The sequence below is a fragment of the Nerophis lumbriciformis genome, linkage group LG10 (genome assembly GCF_033978685.3).
Source record: "Nerophis lumbriciformis linkage group LG10, RoL_Nlum_v2.1, whole genome shotgun sequence".
NCBI classification, from domain to species: Eukaryota; Metazoa; Chordata; class Actinopteri; order Syngnathiformes; family Syngnathidae; genus Nerophis; species Nerophis lumbriciformis.
This window is the reverse complement of record NC_084557.2, coordinates 30,768,538-30,790,596: the sequence shown is the minus strand read 5'-3', so window position 1 is coordinate 30,790,596 and position 22,059 is coordinate 30,768,538. Positions and strand designations below refer to the sequence as shown.

At 39.7% G+C, this 22,059-nt stretch overlaps 1 protein-coding gene across 2 annotated transcripts in view; it reads right to left on the bottom strand.

The window, feature by feature from the left end:
* The window catches only part of cpne2 (copine II), a 103,879-nt gene that overhangs the window by 48,218 nt on the left and 33,602 nt on the right, over nt 1–22,059 (bottom strand). For both annotated transcript variants that reach the window (XM_061969852.2, XM_061969853.2), the window contains 2 exons: nt 13,150–13,236; nt 10,999–11,058 (listed from right to left, as the gene is read on the bottom strand). In XM_061969852.2, coding sequence (XP_061825836.1) covers nt 10,999–11,058; nt 13,150–13,236 — 147 coding nt within the window. The remainder of the gene's footprint in view (nt 1–10,998; nt 11,059–13,149; nt 13,237–22,059) is intronic.

Here is a 22,059-nt window from a genome sequence, read left to right as displayed (position 1 = left end):
GATGTTCATATAGTTTAGCATATTGTATATTTATTGACCTTTACTGTATTGGTTCTAGTCTCATTAATGTACAAAATGTATTAAAGTGGCCCCCGGAGCGTTCAATTTTTAATTATGCGGCCCTTGCTTGAAAAGGTTTGGGCGCCCCTGAACTAGTCCATTTGCCCGTGTTTCATTCCGCAAAAATCGAGTGACCAAACAAAGAATCCGTCACGTTTGTGAGTCAGTTTCTCCTACCATAGGTCCAAAGAATGCCAGCACTTTGAAAAAGAAGGTGAGAAACACTAAATGAATTTTAGAAAGTGTATGAAGGTGGTGTCCACATGGCTCTCCCCTCCCCTCCAGTTACATGTTCATTCATACATTTATTTTGTTAATCATGACTGCGTGGGTTCCCTCCGGGTACTCCGGCTTCCTCCCACCTCCAAAGACATGCACCTGGGGATAGGTTGATTGGCAACACTAAATTGGCCCTAGTGTGTGAATGTGAGTGTGAATGTTGTCTGTCTATCTGTGTTGGCCCTGCGATGAGGTGGCGACTTGTCCATGGTGTACCCCGCCTTCCGCCCGATTGTAGCTGAGATAGGCTCCAGCACCCCCAACCCCCTGAAACCCCGTGAGGTAGAAAATAGATGGCTGTATGGATTTGGTTCATCATTCATATATATTTTACACAGTGTTTTGCATCTAAAACCATCATGTTTCTCTATAAAATATGTTTTTGGGTGTCCGTATATTCTGGACTATAAGACGCTGCGTTTTTCCAACGCTTTGAACCCTCCGGCTTATAAAATGGTGCCACTAATTTACAGATTTTTCTTCGCTGATGGCCATAATGTTTTGTATTCAACAAATAGTTTTCATGTTAAACTAACAGAGACATTGAAGAGGTGTGTTATTGTTTTTGCTAGGCGCCATCTTTTGGACGAGTTCGCTTACTGCAGGTTGACAATATACAAACCCCGTTTCCATATGAGTTGGGAAATTGTGTTAGATGTAAATATAAACGGAAAACATTTATTTGCAAATCCTTTTCAACCCATATTCAATTGCATGCACTACAAAGACAAGATATTTGATGTTCAAACTCATAAACTTTATTTTTTTTTTGCAAATAATAATTAACTTAGAATTTCATGGCTGCAACACGTGCCAAAGTAGTTGGGAAAGGGCATGTTCACCACTGTGTTACATCACCTTTTCTTTTAACAACACTCAATAAACGATTGGGAACTGAGGAAACTAATTGTTGAAGCTTTGAAAGTGGAATTCTTTCCCATTCTTGTTTTATGTAAAGCTTCAGTCGTTCAACAGTCCGGGGTCTCTGCTGTCGTATTTTACGCTTCATAATGCGCCACACATTTTCAATGGGAGACAGGTCTGGACTGCAGGCGAGCCAGGAAAGTACCCGCACTCTTTTTTTTACAAAGCCGCGCTGTTGTAACACGTGCTGAATGTGGCTTGGCATTGTCTTGCTGAAATAAGCAGGGGCGTCCATGAAAAATACGGCGCTTAGATGGCAGCATATGTTGTTCCAAAACTTGTATGTACCTTTCAGCATTAATGGTGCCTTCACAGATGTGTAAGTTACCCATGCCTTGGGCACTAATGCATCCCCATACCATCACAGATGCTGGCTTTTGAACTTTGCGTCGATAACAGTCTGGATGGTTCGCTTCCCCTTTGGTCCGGATTACACGATGTCGAATATTTCCAAAAACAATTTGAAATGTGGACTCGTCAGACCACAGAACACTTTTCCACTTTGCATCAGTCCATCTTAAATGATCTCGGGCCCAGAGAAGCCGGCGGCGTTTCTGGATGTTGTTGATAAATGGCTTTCGCTTTGCATAGTAGAGCTTTAACTTGCACTTACAGATGTAGCGACAAACTGTATTTAGTGACAGTGGTTTTCTGAAGTGTTCCTGAGCCCATGTGGTGATATCCTTTAGAGATTGATGTCGGTTTTTGATACAGTGCCGTCTGAGGGATCGAAGGTCACGGTCATTCAATGTTGGTTTCCGGCCATGCCGCTTACGGGGAGTGATTTCTCCAGATTCTCTGAACCTTTTGATGATATTATGGACCGTAGATGTTGAAATCCCTCAATTTCTTGCAATTGCACTTTGAGAAACGTTGTTCTTAAACTGTTTGACTATTTGCTCACGCAGTTGTGGACAAAGGGGTGTACCTCGCCCCATCCTTTCTTGTGAAAGACTGAGCATTTTTTGGGAAGCTGTTTTTATACCCAATCATGGCACCCACCTGTTCCCAAATAGCCTGCACACCTGTGGGTTGTTCCAAATAAGTGTTTGATGAGCATTCCTCAACTTTATCAGTATTTATTGCCACCTTTCCCAACTTCTTTGTCACGTGTTGCTGGCATCAAATTCTAAAGTTAATGATTATTTGCAAAAAAAAAATGTTTATCAGTTTGAGCATCAAATATGTTGTCTTTGTAGCATATTCAATTGAATATGGGTTGAAAATGATTTGCAAATCATTGTATTCCGTTTATATTTACATCTAACACAATTTCCCAACTCATATGGAAACGGGGTTTGTACTTCATGTTTCGTGCCGGAAGTATAATTATCCATAGTGTTTCTGCTCAAAAGGATTATTCATTCATCACTCCAAACAGTGTTTCTAAGATGTACAATATAACTGAAACAATTCATACTTACTAAACCGTCCCAGTGTTTTTATGCATATATGGACGTGCTATCGTAATGTGATCAAGCTAGCTTAGTTAGCATTAGCTAATATGCTAACACATTTACGAGTGTCTTTGTTAGTATTGTTAACTCAAAATAGCATTTTGGGGCGGCATGGCGTGGTGGGTAGAGCGGCCGTGCCAGAAACTTGAGGGTTGCAGGTTCGCTCCCCGCCTCTTGCCATCCAAATCACTGCCGTTGTGTCCTTGGGCAGGACACTTCACCCTTGCTCACACTGGTGAATGAAGGAAGGGTGGTGGTTGGAGGGGCCGTAGGCACAAACTGGCAGCCACGCATCCGCCAGTCTACCCCAGGGCAGCTGTGGCTACAAATGTAGCTTACCACCACCAGGTGTGACTGTGGAGTGCTTGAATGATGGGTTCTCACTTCTCTATTAAGTGCTTTGAGTATCTGGAAAAGCGCTATATAGATCTAATTAATTAATATTCCTTTTGTGTTGTTTCAGTTTTGTAAATTCACCAAAACGTCACCGTGGACTCATTGAGTCTGTTTAGCTGACAGCTAGTGGGTCCATGACGATGACTTCTGTTTTGTTTATTCAGCCGTTTTTCTTCTTTGTTACAGGCACCGATTGGAAACAATTAATATATGAACATAAATGAACATTTACAAAATCTTTCGTACCGGTATATATCTGTGGCTTATAGTCCGGTGCGGCTAATACAGTATATGTAAAAATATTAATTTCTTCTCAAATGTGGTGGGTGCGGCTTAAATACCGGTGCGCTCTATAGCCCAGAACAGTGTTTTTCAACCTTTTTTGAGCCAAGGCACATTGAGGCACACCACCAGCAGAAATAATTAAAAACTGAAACTCAGCAGCCGATATTGACAATAAAAAGTCGTTGTCGCAATTGTTGGATATGACTTTAAAGTATAACCAAGCGTGCATCAATATAGCTCTTGTCTCAAAGTAGGTGTACTGTCACCACCTGTCACATCACACCCTGACTTATTCGGACTTTTTTGCTGTTTTCCTGTGTGTAGTGTTTTACTTCTTGTCTTGCGCTCCTATTTTGGTGGCTTTTTCTCTTTTTTTGGTATTTTCCTGTAACAGTTTCATGTCTTCCTTGACCGCTATTCCCCACACCTACCGTATTTTTCGGACTATAAGTCGCAGTTTTTTTCTTAGTTTGGCCGGGCTCCAGTGCAACTTATATATGTTTTTTTCCTTCTTTATTATGCATTTACGGCAGGTGCGACTTATACTCCGGTGCGACTTATACTCCGAAAAATACGGTACTTTGTTTTAGCAATCAAGAATATTTCAGTTGTTTTTATCCTTCTTTGTGGGGACATTGTTGATTGTCGTGTCATGTTCGGATGTACTTTGTGGACGCCGTCTTTGCTTCACAGTAATTTTTTGCTGTCGTCCAGCATTCTATTTTTGTTTACTTTGTAGCCAGTTCAGTTTTAGTTTCATTCTGCATAGCCTTCCCTAAGCTTCAATGCCTTTTCTTAGGGGCACTCACCTTTTGTTTATTTTGGTTTAAGCATTAGACACCTTTTTTATCTTCACGCTGCCTCCCGCTGTTTCCGACATCTACGATGCAATTAGCTACCTGCTGCCACCTACTGATATGGAAGAGTATAACGTGGTAAGTCTGCCGATCTCCAGACAGCACAGACACTCAACAACAACACATTATTTGCGGATTACTGGTTTGCAAAAAATATTTTTAACCCAAATAGGTGAAATTAGATCATCTCCCACGGCACACCAGACTGTATCTCACGGCACACTAGTGTGCCGCGGCACAGTGGTTGAAAAACACTGGCCCAGAAAATACGGTAAATAGATTTACATCATGCATTCAGTTTACGCATGATCCTCGCCTTGGGACGTATTGCTAACAAAAACTAAGGTATCACTGTCTTCCAGTCATTTGTGAAGTTACCTTTAGAACAAACCTTATATGCTGATGTATTGTTCAGATATCTTAGCATTCACTGACCTACATTGGATTGGTTTCAGCAAATGTCACATCTTTGTGTTTGTGGCCCTACCTGGAAAAAGTCTGGACTTCCTACTGTATGTATCGTTGAAATGAGTGTCTCCTCTTCTGCACCGCTAGACATGAGAATTTACACACCGAGTGGTGTTTTAATGAGGTGCCTGCTTAATACACTATATCGTATGTCGACTGTTAAATCCTGCTCTGCGCGCACAAGATTCCTTGAAGCATGTGTGCCCTAAATTACGAGCAAACATCGAACATGAATAAAAGCATCCAAAAAGACTGTCTCTTTGTGCCAGAGTGTTACAAAGCAATGTTGCTCCACAGTCCTGACGCGAGAGTTTTCCCTCCTGAAGATTAGGATTAGAGTCATACTAAGTCTGATTGAACAGCGCAGAACAGCTCCATCTGCACGTGTGTGTCTACTTGTGCACTGCTTTCTCCTTTTGTAGATTTGTGACATCTGTGCATGTACCCCACATTGGGCGTGTGCTGTAGGTGAAAATAAGATTCATTATTTTCGCGTCTAAAGCAGGTGTGATCTGGCAGAAAAGGTACCGAATGTGTTTGCCGCAGCTTCTAATAAATGTCCTCTTCTCAGCAAAGAAGTGTGTGTGACTAATTGTCAGTGGAAGGAAAAAAATAAATGTTCACTGTAGAGATGTCCGATAATATCGGCCGATAAATGCGTTAAAATGTAATAATGGAAATTATCGGTATCGTTTTTTTTATTATCAGTATCGGTTTTTTTTTTTTTTTTTTTTTTTTTATTAAATCAACATAAAAAACACAAGATACACTTACAATTAGTGCACCAACCCAAAAATCATTCCTCCCCCATTCACACTCATTCACACAAAAGGGTTGTTTCTTTCTGTTATTAATATTGTGGTTCCTACATTATATATCAATATATATCAATACAGTCTGCAAGGGATACAGTCCGTAAGCACACATGATTGTGCGTGCTGCTGGTCCACTAATAGTACTAACCTTTAACAGTTAATTTTACTCATTTTCATTAATTACTAGTTTCAATGTAACTGCTTTTATATTGTTTTACTTTCTTTTTTATTCAAGAAAATGTTTTTAATTTATTTATCTTATTTTATTTTATTAATTTTTTTTAAAAGTACCTTATCTTCACCATACCTGGTTGTCCAAATTAGGCATAATAATGTGTTAATTCCACGACTGTATATATCGGTATCGGTTGATATCGGTATCGGTAATTAAGAGTTGGACAATATCGGAATATCGGATATCGGCAAAAGGCCATTATCGGACATCCCTAGTCACAACGCATTCTTTAACACAACAATAGATACATTAGTAAATAAAGAATTGACGTATTTTCCGGACTGTACGCCGCTACTTTTTCCCCCAAGCTTTGCACCCTGCGGCTTATACAAAGGTGCGGCTAATCTATGGATTTTTCTTTTGATTGATTAGCATAGCACAGTGTCCTGTGATTCAGCTCGGCCTTGGGATTTTTGGATATAAAGAAATGCTAAACATTGTATCTGTGACACGACTCCAAATCGGCCTGTTGCTTGAAAGTCAAAAGCTGGGTTTAGTACTTGTCTGATGCGCTTTCTGTTACAGTAAAGTACACCACGCACAGAGTTCCTAGATGTAATGTGGTGAATGACTCAATGCAGCAGCAGAATGTAGAAAAAAGAAACTTGCTTAGTTCGTCTGCAGACAGCATGTAGTTGAAGTGTCCGATGCATTCTTCACCATACCTGGCTGTCAAAATTAGGCATAATAATGTGTTAATTCCACGACTGTATATATCGGTTGATATCGGTGTCGGTTGATATCGGTATCGGTAATTAAAGAGTTGGACAATATCGGAATATCGGATATCGGCAAAAAGCCATTATCGGACATCCCTAGTTCACTGTATTTCTGCAGAGGGTTTGGAAGTCTTAAGGTCATTTGCACTATGTGACAATGCGTGTGTTTCGACGATGGGCTCCTTTACAGTATGAGCACATGCATGTTAAAATAATTGCAAGAAGTACAGTATATGTGATGCAATGTACTCATGTGTGCTCCGAAACATCTGCATATCTGTAACAAAAGGCAAGAGATTAGGAGCAGTTTGTGAAAGTGTGTATTTTACCAAAACCCTCTGATGAATTGACTAATTTTTACCTCACACAAAAAAAAACATTGTTATGTATGCAAATAAGGGACACATTTTAGATACAATTTTGTGTGGCTGCGCAGTTATTTTTATTATTGGAAATAATTGTTTTGGTTTTCCTTCCTTCTCCTCTGCATTTGGTCTACAGTGGCAACTTGACACTAGGGCTTTGTGTTTTGTGTGATTTAAGATGTATTCATACAGTATTTATAGTACAGTATATCCTACATACTGCTTGTGAGAACACACTTTTGTGTGCGCATGCATGCGTGTGTGACTCTGTGTGTGTGTGTATGTGTGTGTGTGTCGGCCTATTATAAAGTAGGCACTAGAGCAGGGGTCGGGAACCTTTTTGGCTGAGAGAGCCATGAAAGCCAAATATTTTAAAATGTATTTCCGTGAGAGCCATATAATATTTTTTAACACTGAATACAACTAGATGCGTGCATTTTTAAGCAAGACCAACATTTTAGAGTATAATAAGTCTCTTATTCTTTTTAATAACATTTTTATTTTGAAGCTAACCAATAATAAATAAAATACTTCTTACCATTGATGCGACTTCTTGAACAGGTGAAGTAGAAAACGGATGGATGGATTCAAATGCATGAGAATGTTTTATATTTTGAACGTTATTTTTAACACTGTGATTACCAGCTGAATTATTCATTACTTATCGTGTTAAGCAATGTCAGCTAAGATTTATCTGAGAGCCAGATGCAGTCAAAAGAGCCACATCTGGCTCTAGAGCCATAGGTTCACTACCCCTGCACTAGAGGTTTAACAGCCTGATTGAAGCTAAAGAGTACTAGTATCATCCATCCATCCATTTTCTACCGCTTATTCCCTTCGGGGTCGCGGGGGGCGCTGGAGCATGTTTGAGAAATTCTAAAATTTAATGTAACCCTTACAGTAAACAAGACCTATGAGTATTTTAGTCTATTCTGACTTAAAAATGTTGATATAATGTAAATACTCGTGTTAAAGGAGAACTGCACTTTTTGCCTATCGTGTACAATCATTATGAAAGACATGACGATGGATGTTAATTTTTTTTTGCAATCTAAATATTAAATAAATGCGATCAAGAGTCTGCTTACAATGGTGCTTACAGGAGCTGTGCAATACTGCCTATAAAACCCTTAAAAAACATCCAAACACCTCCATTGAGGTTTTATATACATGATGTAACTATACTGTATATGTAATGTAGTAACAGACACTGAACATTTAATATTTACCGTATTTTTCGGACTATAAGTCGCAGTTTTTTTCATAGTTTGGCCGGATGTGCGACTTATACTCTGGAGCGACTTATGTGTGAAATTATTAACACATTACCGTAAAATATCAAATAATTTTATTTAGCTCATTCACGTAAGAGACTAGACGTATAAGATTGCATCGGATTAAGCGATTAGGAGTGACAGATTGTTTGGTAAACATATACGTTGCATGTTCTATATGTTATAGTTATTTGAATGACTCTTACCATAATATGTTAAGTTAACATACCAGGCACGTTCTCATTTGGTTATTTATGCCTCATTTAACGTACACTTATTCAGCCTGTTGTTCACTATTCTTTATTTATTTTAAATTGCCTTTCAAATGTCTATTCTTGGTGTTGGGTTTTATCAAATAAATTACCCCCAAAAATACGACTTATACTCGAGTGCGACGTATATATGTTTTTTTCCTTCTTTATTATGCATTTTCGGCCGGTGCGACTTATACTCCGGAGCGACTTATACTCCGATAAATACGATACATATTTTGATCATTTTAAGCATACACGACACATTAATTTCAAAAACGCATCACGTTTGCTTTTTTTTTTTTCATCACTGATTATTGCTCACTGCAGACTTTATGAGAGCCATCAAACATAATAAAACATCACTTACTGTACAAGGCCTTCTGTCATTAGGATGCTGACTGCTAGGATGTTCATATATTCCCATTTAGGTGAAGAATGTCTCATAATCCTCACGAAGAAACAGGGAGAAGGGGGGACAAAGCGTATTTCCGTGTCTTTTTGGCCATTTTCGAGTTATAAACGACTGTCAAAGTGTACCAACTTGTCGGAATACCTACTCAGACTTCTTCTGTCCAGGTGAGAGGCATGATTTATGATCTACAATAAACTTACACTCCATGATGCAAACATAGGGACACACAGTAGTTATAAATAGTTTGTCTGCATTAGTGCTTATAGAAGCAATATCACTAATACTTGGTTAATATGCATATCACAAAATGTAAATGGAGTATTGTTGGCGCTTTTTGAATGGTTATTTATTGGATTTTATGGGCGAAAAAGAGGAGCTCCCTTTGGCTCCACGTTAAATTGACTTTTATTTAGGTTTATTTAATACATAGAATACATTTTTGTAAAATCCTTTTGTTGTCATGATGGTTGTTAATGATATGCATAATAAATAAATAAAAAAGTGCAGTTCCCCTTTAAACAATGCCAAAACGTCAAATCATAAGGTTCATGCATCTAAGTGTAAGCTTGTACGCAGTTTTGGATGGCGCTGTGTTTTGCAGTATTTTTTTAACAAGGGCTATTGTGTGACGTCAGAGTGTGGTTAACGTACTTATTTGAACATGTATTATAAGAGGAGGAGCTCCTCCCCTCCTGCTTCAGGTGTGAGAATGTTTATGGCTGCTGCCTGGAGCCATGCATATTATTCATTTTCATCTCAATGCCCTCCCACTTGCTCTGATGTAAATAATAAATAATAGTAAATAAATACTTACGTGTTTGTTTGTCCATGACATTTTACCCCGGCCTGTTGTGTCAAAATTGGCCAATATGAAACTGGATTTGCTGCTAAACTCTGACAGGAAAAGAGGGCACCATTGTGATATGTCTACTTGGTTTTTAGAGAGGATAAAGTATTATTCTCATTTAATTGTGGGATGTGCACATGCAGTGACATAAATGCTGTTAGTAGCAGCTTTTCATTTTAAAGCAGCTCTATATCATATCATATATCGATTTGATGGTATGCAGCTGTACCTGATGTTGTGACTGGGTGAATCTCTATACCGTCTATGAAGAGTATTTTTGATCGTATCTGTAGAAATAAATATGTTTATCTTCAAGTTATATATTTAACATGCACATTTTTAAAATATCAATTCTGATACATTTGGAGAGGTCGGAGCATGATTTCAATTGCAATCTAACAGGAACGCAACCACAAACGAACAGCTTGCAGACATATGCAGACAGTGGGTTGTAAATGTGACTTTGGAGCAAATGTACACAAAATTCACAACAAAGCAAATCCAATCTATTTGATCTACTTTTAAATGTAGATTAAAATTTTCATAGGTCCCCTTTAAAAGTACTCTGGGTAAAAATACAAGTGGTGCAGGAGGACACAAGACAGCTTTACGTGTACCGTATTTTTCGGAGTATAAATCGCTCCGCAGTATAAGCCGCACCGGCCGAAAATGCACAGTAAAAAAGGAAAAAAACATATGCAAGTCGCACTGCAGTATAAGTCGCATTTTTGGGGGACATTTATTTGATAAAACCCAACACCAAGAATAGACATTTGAAAGGCAATTTCAAATAAATAAAGAATAGTGAACAACAGGCTGAATAAGTGTACGTTATATGAGGCATAAATAACCAACTGAGAACGTGCCTGGTATGTTAACGTAACATATTATGGTAAGAGTCATTCAAATAACTATAACATATAGAACATGCTATACGTTTACCAAACAATCTGTCACTCCTAATCGCTAAATCCCATGAAATATTATACGTCTAGTCTCTTACGTGAATGAGCTAAATAATATTATTTGATATTTTACGGTAATATGTTAATAATTTCACACATAAGTCGCTCCTGAGTATAAGTCACAACCCCCGGCCAAACTATTAAAAAAAACTGCGACTTATAGTCCGAAAAATACGGTATTCATTTTGTTCTACATAACCTGTTCAAGGTGGGGTGAGCTAGAGCCTATGACAGAGCACATGCAGACAATCATTCAACTCACATTCATACCTCTGATAAATTTAGAGTCTCCAATGAACCTACCTGCGGGAGGAAACCCATGCGGAAAACATACAAACTCCACACAGACAGCTCAAAATTTACATTTATCAAGTGATTAAACTCACAGTAAACATGAGCTGGCATCCTCCCAGTATGTAATCCAGGAAAGTGTAGTCCCTTGTAATCTGTAGACATGAGGCAGGCTAAAGTGAAAACAATATTTAACCAGCATCATGCAGCACTGCACCATTTAAATCAGGGGTGTCAAACTCAAATACAGAGTGGGCCAAAATTTAAAACTGAACAAAGCCGCGGGCCAAGGTTGAACAAATTAACCTTTTAATAGGGACCCAAACAAGTTTTGCATTGAATATTGAACAAGCAAGGCTTATATAACTTTATAATGACATGCAAAATCGAGTTTCAAATAATAATTTAAAAAAATATCAATGGCATATCAAATACAATTTAAATAAAAATTGTATTGAAAATAAAATAACAATGAATAAACCAACCATTCAGGACTTTAAATTGCTCAGTTTGCAACACACTGATCTAATCTGATGTGCCCAAGCCAGATACCTGGCATCTTTTCTTGGATGCTAGTTCATTAATGTCGGGGCTCAGGCTTTCAGCTGAGGCAACCTTCATTATCGAAAGAAGGTGTTCATCAGTCATCATATCTCGTAGTCCACTCGGACCACAGTCTTGGGGGCGTGCCTTAAAGGAGTGCCTTTAACGTCCTCTATGAGCTGTCGTCACGTCCGCTTTCATCCATTCTAACAACGTGCCGGCCCAGTCACAAGATATGTGCGGCTTCTGAAAGAACACACACGGGAATGCAACGCATACTTGATCAACAACGATACAAGTTACACTGAGGGTGGCCGTATAAACAACTTTAAGTTTTGTTAGAAATATACGCCACACTGTGAACCCACACCAAACAAGAATGACAAACACATTTCGGGAGAACATCCGCACTGTAACACAACATAAACACAACAGAACAAATACCCAGAACCCTTTGCAGCACTAACTCTACCTTGTAGCATCCCGGAAGAGTTAGTGCTGTTTGTTTGGTGTGGGTTCACAGTGTGGCGTATATTTCTCACAAAACTTAAAGTTGTTTATACGGCCACCCTCAGTGTAACTTGTATCGCTGTTGATCAAGTATGCGTTGCATTCACTTGTGTATTCTTGCAGAAGCCGCACATATTATGCGACTGGGCCAGCACTGTTGGACTGGATGAAAGGCGAATGTGACGATTTTTGGGAGGGGCACTGAGATCTGGGACTCTCCCGGGAGGGTTGGCAAGTATGAGAATTAGCGGTGAATGCGGTGTTACCGCGGCACCACCGCTGAATATAACCGGCGGGCCAGCTCTAGTGTTAATTTGATATCGCCTCAAGGGATAAGTGAAATGACACAGCGGGCCAAATTTGGCTCGCGGGCCAGAGTTTGACACCCATGATTTAAATAGACACTATAATTTATTTTAACACCAACACAGTGGGATAAATTGTATTTTTCACTCCTTTCTATAGTGGAAATGTGTTTCATGGTAGACAAATTGGAAGAAGAATGATCAGTGAATATGCAGCAGAGTCATTGCTGTAATCCTATGTGTCAGCCAACAAAGACATTTATTAGCCGTGAAGCGACACAACTACATGTGTATTTGTATCAGCAAAGATGGAGAACAATCAATTATGGAAGATTTAATGTCATCCCAACAGGCATCTCAAGCTTTTTTTCACCTTATTGTCTGTGAGGCTGAAAGCTGACACACTAATTAGTTACACAATGACAGTTGTGAGGGCCCAACTAACACATCCTTTTAGACAGGGGTGAAATGGGTTATTATTAGTTAAAAGATGGCAAGTCATATTAATTCATATATGGACAGTACATTTTCATTCATATTTGATAAAATGTGATAATAGAGAGACTTTTTTGGACAATTTGACATCACATATACAATATCTAAAACACGAGTACACCCCTCGAGTCAGTTCATGGCATGTGAGAGGTGTACTCACTTTTGCGAGATATTGTATGTATAATTTCAACAATTTATGGTTGCATCACATTGCTTTGTGAATGTCAGAACGATCGCTCTGGGAGTCTGCATTAAAATGTCCATCATATTCAATTCTATTCTATTTTTGTTTATTTTAAATTCCTTGCCTTAATTTTTTCTTCATCTCCCTTGTTTCTCTGAGGTACATCCATATCATGGGCAGGCACCTGGTGCAATACAGTTCTTCCTTACCTTACAAGATTTCAGGATTATAACTCCAGAATTCTTATAATTCTTCTTCTTCTTTTGTTTCTTTGGGTTGATGCATTCAAATTCCACCTGGAAAAGATTTGGAGACACATTTAATTGGAGTATATGATAACAGAATGTAGGTGTTTGCAGCAACAACAGTTAAAAAAGGTAACCAGAGACTCAAAGTTAATAACACAGGGACTGCACTTTTTTTTTCACTCCTGATGCTCATTTATGCAGGGGCTGAGAAAATAATAGATTTTCATGACTTCAGTTCTCATTTTTTCAATAAAATCTGATACGCAGCACAAGCATGTTGGGTATAAAGGTAGTATTGACTGAATTTGACCATAGAATATTCAGCAAAATAAAGTAGTTGAGCCTAACACAAGCAACGATGGCAAAAATGTTTCCCGTGCAAAGGCGACACATCCAGCATTGGACAGTGCTCATGCGCCTGCTAATAACCAGACAATACACCCAAAATGCGACAAGCGTCTTTATCCATTTGCATAATTAATGAAAAGAGGCAACTATGCATTGACAATATTGCTTGAGGAGCACCCTCGAGGGGAGAAAGACTGAGTTAAACAATGACAGAGAAAGAAAAGCAGACCCAGCATTTAAAAACCAGAGAAAAAGAAGATAAGCTGCTAGTATTCGATTTTGTGTCCTCTTCTACTTAAGTTTTCTTTAAGATGCTTGAGGAAATGCTGAAAGAACACAAGGAAACACAGGCAATGATGTCTATGAAAGAGGAGATGGTAGAGCAGGGAAGTCTGGAAAGTGCAATTATTTTATATTTCTACTTTGCTCATAATGTTAACTATAACAGTTTTTTTAATTTTATTTTTTTCTATGGTCTTTCCAGCCATTCAGGCAAATCATTTTCAGAATCAGAATCAGAATCAGAATCGTTTTATTGCCATTGTTTGAGAACGGGTTCACAAACTAGGAATTTTTCTTGGTGCAATCGTGCAACATAAAACACATTTAACCATACTTGCCAACCTTGAGACCTCCGATTTCGGGAGGTGGAGGCGTGTTTAAGAGGGGAGGAGTATATTGACAGCCAGAATTCACCAAGTCAAGTATTTCATACATATATATATATATATATATATATATATATATATATATATATATATATATATATATATATATATACATATATATACATATATATATATATATATATTTATATATATATATATACATATATATATATATATATATATATATATATATATATATATATATATATATATATATATATATATATATATATATATATATATATATGTATCTACATTGTGGAAAATATGCAAACAAAACTGTGTTTAGATAATTGATACTTCAAACTTGCATAAATAAATATTAAGGAATATAACATAACTTGGCTTCTGAGAGCTTCAAAATGTAATGAATAAAATGCTAAAGTTATTGATAAACAAGCAATTATTTTAATAATTAAATATGGTCATTTTAAATGAATTATTATGATAATTTAAAATTAATTATGTCAAATATGTTTATTTTAATGTATAATTCTAATGCCTGGATGTAATAAGGAGTCAGAAAAAATACAAATAAAAATACAATTAATTTTGATGTTTTTAGCAAAATATAGTGAAAATGTATTTAGTTTTTTTTTTTTAAATTAATAAATATATTTATTTTTAGGTAAGATAAACATAATAATACAATTTATCTCTAGTCTGGATGATTAGTTCTTGTCATCCTGTTCTTGTCGCGAAAAAAGGCTGTCCTCACTCAGGTCCGCATGGAGCTGGAGGGGGCGTGGCCTCCAGCTCCGGCTGAAAATCGGTAGATTTTCAGGAGAATATTTGTCCCGGGAGGTTTTCGGGAGAAGCGCTGAATTTCGGGAGTCTCCCGGAAAATTCGGGAGGGTTGGCAAGTATGCATTTAACACAGATTTGGTAATAACAAGAGCTGTAACTGAGCTATCAGATCTTGTTATAGACTTAGAAGGAATTCTAGGGATCTACTGTTAGGAGTTATTGTTCATGTGCCTGATGGCCGAGGGGAAAAAACTGTTCAGGTGGCGGGAGGTGTGGGTCTGGATGGACCGTAGTCTCCTGCCTGAGGGGAGAGGGGAGAACAGTGTGTATCCAGGGTGAGAAGAGTCAGCTGTGATCCGACCCACACGCCTCCTGGTCCTGGAGGAGAACAAGTCCTGGAGGGATGGGAGCTTGCAGCCAATCACCTTCTCAGCAGCACGTACGATGCGCTGCAGGACTGTGGCGCCGGGGAACCACACGGTGATGGAGGAGGTCAGGATGGACTCGATGATGGCTGAGTAAAACTGCACCAGCATCTCGGTCGGCACCTTAAGTTTCCTCAGCTGCCGCAGGAAGTACATCCTCTGCTGGGCCTTCTTGATGAGGGAGCTGATGGTCGACTCCCACTTGAGGTCTTGGGTGATGGTGGTGCCCAAAAAACGGAAGGAGTCCACAATGGAGACGGGGGTGGGAGAGTCAATCAGGGGGAGGGGGGATGGTGGGGCTGTGACTTTCCTGAAGTCCATGATCATCTCCACCGTTTTTTGGGCGTTCAGCTCCAGGTTGTTGTGGTTGCACCAGGACACCAGCCGGTCCACCTCTCTCCTGTAGGCGGACTCATCGCCATCCGAGATGATCCCAATGAGGGTAGTGTTTTGTTAATATAGATGCACATATCTGCTGTGCAGGATTCCTCTACTAAAGAGAAATGTGGGATATTCCTCTCGTGGACTGAAAGTTCTCATTCATCCAGGTTATTGTCATCTCAGGGCGTTCAATCGTTGGCAACTGGACTGCTTGGTTTGTCTTGGAAGACATTTCGCCGCTTATCCGAGTTGGCTTCATCAATCAAAACGTCTTCCAATACAAACCAAGCAGTGCAGTTGCGAACCATTGAACGCCCTGAGAAAAAAAAAGGACATATTAATGTTTGGCGCAGTTAGACCCCAGCAGGAGGGGATAGAAAGAAGAAGAAAAAAAGACAGAGGCGGAAATTGCGGGGATAAGAGGGGGGTAAGACAGAGAGACAACAACAATAAAAAACAAAAACATCAGAACTACATCAGCGAATACGATGTTCAAATATGATATAAAAAACTATAATGAAAAATCAGTCTATGAAGTAGATAGTTATAACACAAAAATGACAATGAACATTATTGCACTACAAATGGAACAATACAAATAACAATAGAAAATAGCAATATTGATAATGAATATAAATTACCATTGCTTCAAATGCAACAATACATACAACAGTGGTGTGCCGTCAGGGCCAGGAGGGCCTTTCTGCTGGCCTAACATAACCAGAAATCATGATCATAATTAAAGATAAAAAAATTTTTTTATTTACTTTCCCTAAATATCTAAAAGTTTTCATATTCTCTTCATGTCATAATATGCTGGTTCCAGTGCGGTTGTATTTTGTATCCAATCAGAACTCAGCTAGCTTATGTTGCCATGCTGTACCAAATCTGCCAGAGGCCTTCAGAATCAACAATGCAGGCGTCCGTGCACTGTAAGTGAACGGACACATACAGTTGATAGATGCTTGCGATAGCCAATCAGATCACGAGTTGTTGTCAGTAAGGCCTTCTCGATGGCCTCACATTGAACGTTACATTTACGCGGCCTGTGATTGGATACTCATCGGGACCGTTAGCAGTTGAATTTGAGAACACATAGAGTTGAGAGACAGTTGCGATAGCCAATCAGATTCAAGATTCAAGATTCAAGATGCTTTATTATTGTCCATTCTTTAACATGTACAAGACACATAAGAACTGAAATGTCATTTTCGGCACAGTCCCACTAAGAGCAGACATACGTTACAAGGGGACAAGACGTTGCCGCCAACGGATCAGCCACCTACAGCGCTCCTTAAAAAAGGTGGGAAAAAGGTGACATTGGGAAAGGGGGAAGAGTAAAAAAAGTATCAGTCTAAGGCTGGGCCCTCGGGAGGGGTCCAGACTGAGTCCAAGGAAAAAAAACTCACATAGCTTACACACATAAACATGATACATGTAATCACAACAACTCGCAACAGAGGGGTTGGGATTAGGGGCCCTGGAGGCCGGCTGCCGCTATAAAGCGCTACTCAGCCGTCCACAACCCCGAAGAGGAATTAAGCAGTGGTGAAGGTGTTGATTGGGGGAAGGGCGGGTGCGTGCATGTATGCCCAATTAATTTGGGTGAGATGTTGAAATGTTTTTGTGGACTGGGGTCGATCTCAAAGTTCGACACCAGGTGTTATTGAAAAAAAGGAAGGTCAAAAGCGTCCATCGTTGAGGAGTCCTCGGGGGAGTTTTTCAGAACAGCCTGTTCCTGATAGCGTCAAGGCCATTCGAGGGAGTCAAATCGTAGATTAAGATGTTGTTTTCTTCCAGCAGTCAAAACAATGACATTCCTGCTCTGTGTCTGTGCTGTTCTCTCAAATTCAATTGAATTCTTCCTTCTCAGCAAGCTTCTCCATGATGAGATCCATTTTGCGATTCAAATCAGAAATCGCCACCGTCTGTGTTCCCACAGCCCGACCCAATCCTTCCATTGCGATGAACAGCCGTTGGGCTCCTTGAGTGGCTGCCATCGTCTTCCGAATTTGACGATACACCAGAGCAATGCCCAGCCCAATCAGCAGGTGCCCCGTGATCACGGTTCCAAATAGGTAGATGTCTTCCACGTCCTCGATGGAAAGGACTGACATGATTCTCCATTTATCCCAGGAGTCTCTCACGTACCCCGCAGCAATGGTTCCATCAGGGCAGCCAGGCTCCCCCGAACCTCTTTTCCTTGTCGAAAAGACTTTGTCAATTGCGTCGAGAGTCCAGCTGATCATTTCCATGTTTGATGTTTAGATTTGAGGACAGCGCAAAGAAAGAGGCTTCAAAAAAGTTCAGACAGGACAAGGACACGAAGAAAGCAAGCAGGGAAGGAGGGAGCGGAGAAAAATGCAACCGCCCTCACCAAGAGGCAAGACAGAAAAGGAAGGAAAAGATCACAAGTTGTTGACAGTAGCCAATCTAAGTAGCCTGATGTTAACGAGACTGTGATTGGATACTCACTTGTCATTCCAAAGTGAGTATCCATTCACAAGTTTCAATTTAGCAGGAAGCAGGAAGTGTTGCGCCGTAGCCAGACCGGGACAGCAGAGAAGGAGAACAAAACGTTGATTAGGTGGCAGATATATATTTGCAAGGCCATTTTCAAGAAGGATATTTAAAGAGAAACTACATCTTGCGAAACGATGTCGGCCAACCCCGGAAGTTAACTCAGCTGTTCTGGCGATGAAATTGGGAAATGCTCGCCATTTCCACTCGAATAAGCCGACGACGAGGGGTACCACTGGTTTATACTGCGTCGAGTAGGTGCTATAAATTGTGAGTTCAAATATTTATTTGTACACTGTTGAGGTGATTTAATGAACAGTAGTGCGTAAATGTGTTCCTGTATAGTATTTATCCGGCAATGGTCATGTGGTGACATAAATTATGGTATTTTGAGAGGTAATCATTGACATCACTGAAGGCCGAGGTGGGAAACGCACGGCCCGCCACTGACATACATGTATACTTGAATTAAGAAAGAAAGCAGATAGAAGGGGGATGAATGGACTATATTACATTTTACATTGTTATGGTAAAAAAAAATCAGTTTTGAAGTAGTCATGGACTAGGCCAGTGGTTCTTAACCTGGGTTCGATCGAACTCTAGGGGTTCGGTGAGTCGGCCTTAGGGGTTCGGCGGAGCTTTCGCCACGGAGGTAAAGACACTTTCGACTTATCGTGTAAATAAAAACTTCTCCCTATCAGCGTATTATGGATACCCCCAAACAATGTTCCCCCTAATTTTCCATCTGATTTGCAGGTTATTTGATTGATCGATTTAAACTTTTACTAGCAGATTGCAAAGGAAGAGAATACATTATATGAAACAGTACAGTTTACACAGTACAGTACATATTCCGAACAATTGACCACAAAATGGTAACACCTGACTACGTTTTTCAACTTGTTTAAGTCGGGGTCCACGTTAATTAATTCATGGTAATGTGTGTAATGTGTAATTTGTTGTGAGTTCATGCACTGTATTGGTTTTGTTCTTTGAACAAGGTGATGTTCATGCACGGTTCATTTTGTGCACCAGTGAAAAAACATATGACTTTTTCTTGAATTTGAAAAAATAAACATTTTATTTTTCACTAAAGAAGGGTTCGGTGAATGCGCATATGAAACTGGTGGGGTTCGGTACCTCCAACAAGGTTAAGAACCACTGCACTAGGCACTAGGGTGACACAAACATGCAATGACGCGATCAAAATAATAGTTTTACATGCCTTTATCCACACTGTCTATGCGGGGAAATTTAGTGTCACCTATCAACCAAACATCAAACATTTTTGGGGGAATGTGGGAAGAAGCCAAATTACCCTGAGAAAATATAAAAACTCCACACAGAAATACCCAAACAGAGATTTGAACCATCAATCTTTTGAATGTGCAATCAACATGCTAACCACAAGGCTACTGTGCAGCCCCAAACAGAAACAAAAGGTTCAAGTTTTGCCTACTTTTAGTTGCATTTCTACTGAGCGCCACAACATAGCCTCACATTTGCTCTATTTACTGCTTCTCAAACTAAAAGCAGTTGGCCCAGCTGACCTCCACGTGAGACAACCTCACAGATTTTATGTGGACACATTGTCGATGCAAAGGGGGAACAAAAGCCACAAAAAAACGAAGCCAGGCACATACGGTGCAGCAGATACTGAGACAGATGGAGGATATTTTTCTGTAATTATGTCCGCAGTGAGCTCGCTAGCTGAACAGGAGAGAGAACAGGAAGCACCTCTTGACCCGCTGACTACAATCAGCAGCTTTAATAACAAACGTGAGAAAGGAAAAAAAAAAGAAGTGGTGGGTTCGATTTCAACCAGCAGATGGTATCTCTGGATACTGGGGAATTAATGGATGTTTCTGCAAATCCTGACAATTAACAGTCAGCAAATAATCCTATTTAGATCAATAGATCATATCATTTGCAAATTGGATCATGACTTGGGTAAACAGTGTTGTCAACTTGATACCTCGAAAAGTTGGATCTATTATTTTTACTCTTTTAAAATCATCACTATTTCGAGCTAATATTTTAGTTTAGTTAATAGTTTCTGTTATGCGATGCCACTGTGTCACTTCTTATGAAAACTGCCACCTATGAGAAAAACAATTCATACAATGTATTGAAATAATCCAAAAACGCCCATGAGGCTTGCTCATGCGCAAGCACAACATAGACATATCATGTACTCAGTGACGTGCGGTGAGGTTCATGGCTGGTGAGTCACTGACTTCATCACAGTCAGATTTACAAACATATGAACCCTAAAGAGTATCTTATTCACCATTTGATTGGCAGCAGTTAACGGGTTATGTTTAAAAGCTCATACCAGCATTCTTCCCTGCTTGGCACTCAGCATCAAGGGTTGGAATTGGGGGTTAAATCACCAACAATTATTCCCGGGCGCGGCACCGCTGCTGCCCACTGCTCCCCTCACCTCCCAGGTGGTGATCAAGGGGATGGGTCAAATGCAGAGGACAAATTTCACCACACCTAGTGTGTGTGTGACAATCATTGGTACTTTAACTTAACTTTAACTTTACACATACAAACTGTAGCACACAAAAAAGCACATTTAATAAAAAAAACTTTATTATGGTCTTACCTTTACTTATAAGTGCGGGAACAGTGGTGTTCATGTTGGAGGAGTTGTGAATGAATGAAATATGAAATCCGTGCTGCAGTCTGCAGGTGTACCTAATGTTGTGTCCCTGCAGTCGTTCACGGCTCCTCCGGCGCGAGCATTGTTGTTTTTGCACTTTTTGGCTTCTTGTTAAGTGACTTTTTTTGGGTGGATTCGGTCTTGCACGTGGAGGGTTTGGGTGTGGGCTTTGGTTGGTGTGGCGCTCCCGTCGGGGGGTGCACTTTGCGGCGGAGGTGTAATAACCGGCACCAGGAGGCGGGATTATGCGAGCCTCACACAGTGCGTCTTCGCAGCAGTTTTATGATCGCTCAGCACATGAAATACGTTACACACATACAGTTGTTGACAAAATACACTGTACATTATATACCTCAGCTAACTAAACTATGGAAATGTATAATATAATTCATATAGCAATACGGTCTCACTGCACAGCAGGCCAGCAGTTAGCCCAGTCCGCAATCCATGGTGAGGCACAATTGAGTGACGTGCCTCAACTGGCTGCTGTTCACCGCACCGTCTCTTCTCAGTATTTGAACGGCAAATGTGAAAATTCAGCGATTTTGAATAAAAATAATCTAAAACTGGTGAAGTTAAACGGAAAATAACTTTATAGTATAATCACTGGATACATATAACAATTTAATTAATTGTTTTTCTTTTTACATTTTTTTTCTTTCAATGATGGCAGGTGAGGCCCCGCCTCACCTGCCTCCAGTGACCGCACGTCACTGCATGTACTGTGTTTCAGTCCAGTTATGATTGATTAGCACCAAATTTTACAATTCAAATAAAACTAGGCCACAACGTCAAGAAAGTTGCGCCCATACTTATAAATGGATTAAAGCCCAAATGCTGGAAAGAAATGCAGGGACAGGTAGGTAGAAATGTGGCCCCTGAGTTAAAAAGTTTAGGGACCTCTGTACTAGACTGTTTATTTCCTTTGCACATACGTAACATACATAACCCTACAGCTGGTCCAAAACACTGCTGCTCAAGTACTGAATAGAACTAAAAGGAGGAATGTTTTTTGTTGCATCAGTAACATTTACAATTGGATGAAAAATATTTAATGGCACATACTAAGTATTACATGGTCAGGCACCATTGTGACACTAAAATGCTTGTTTGT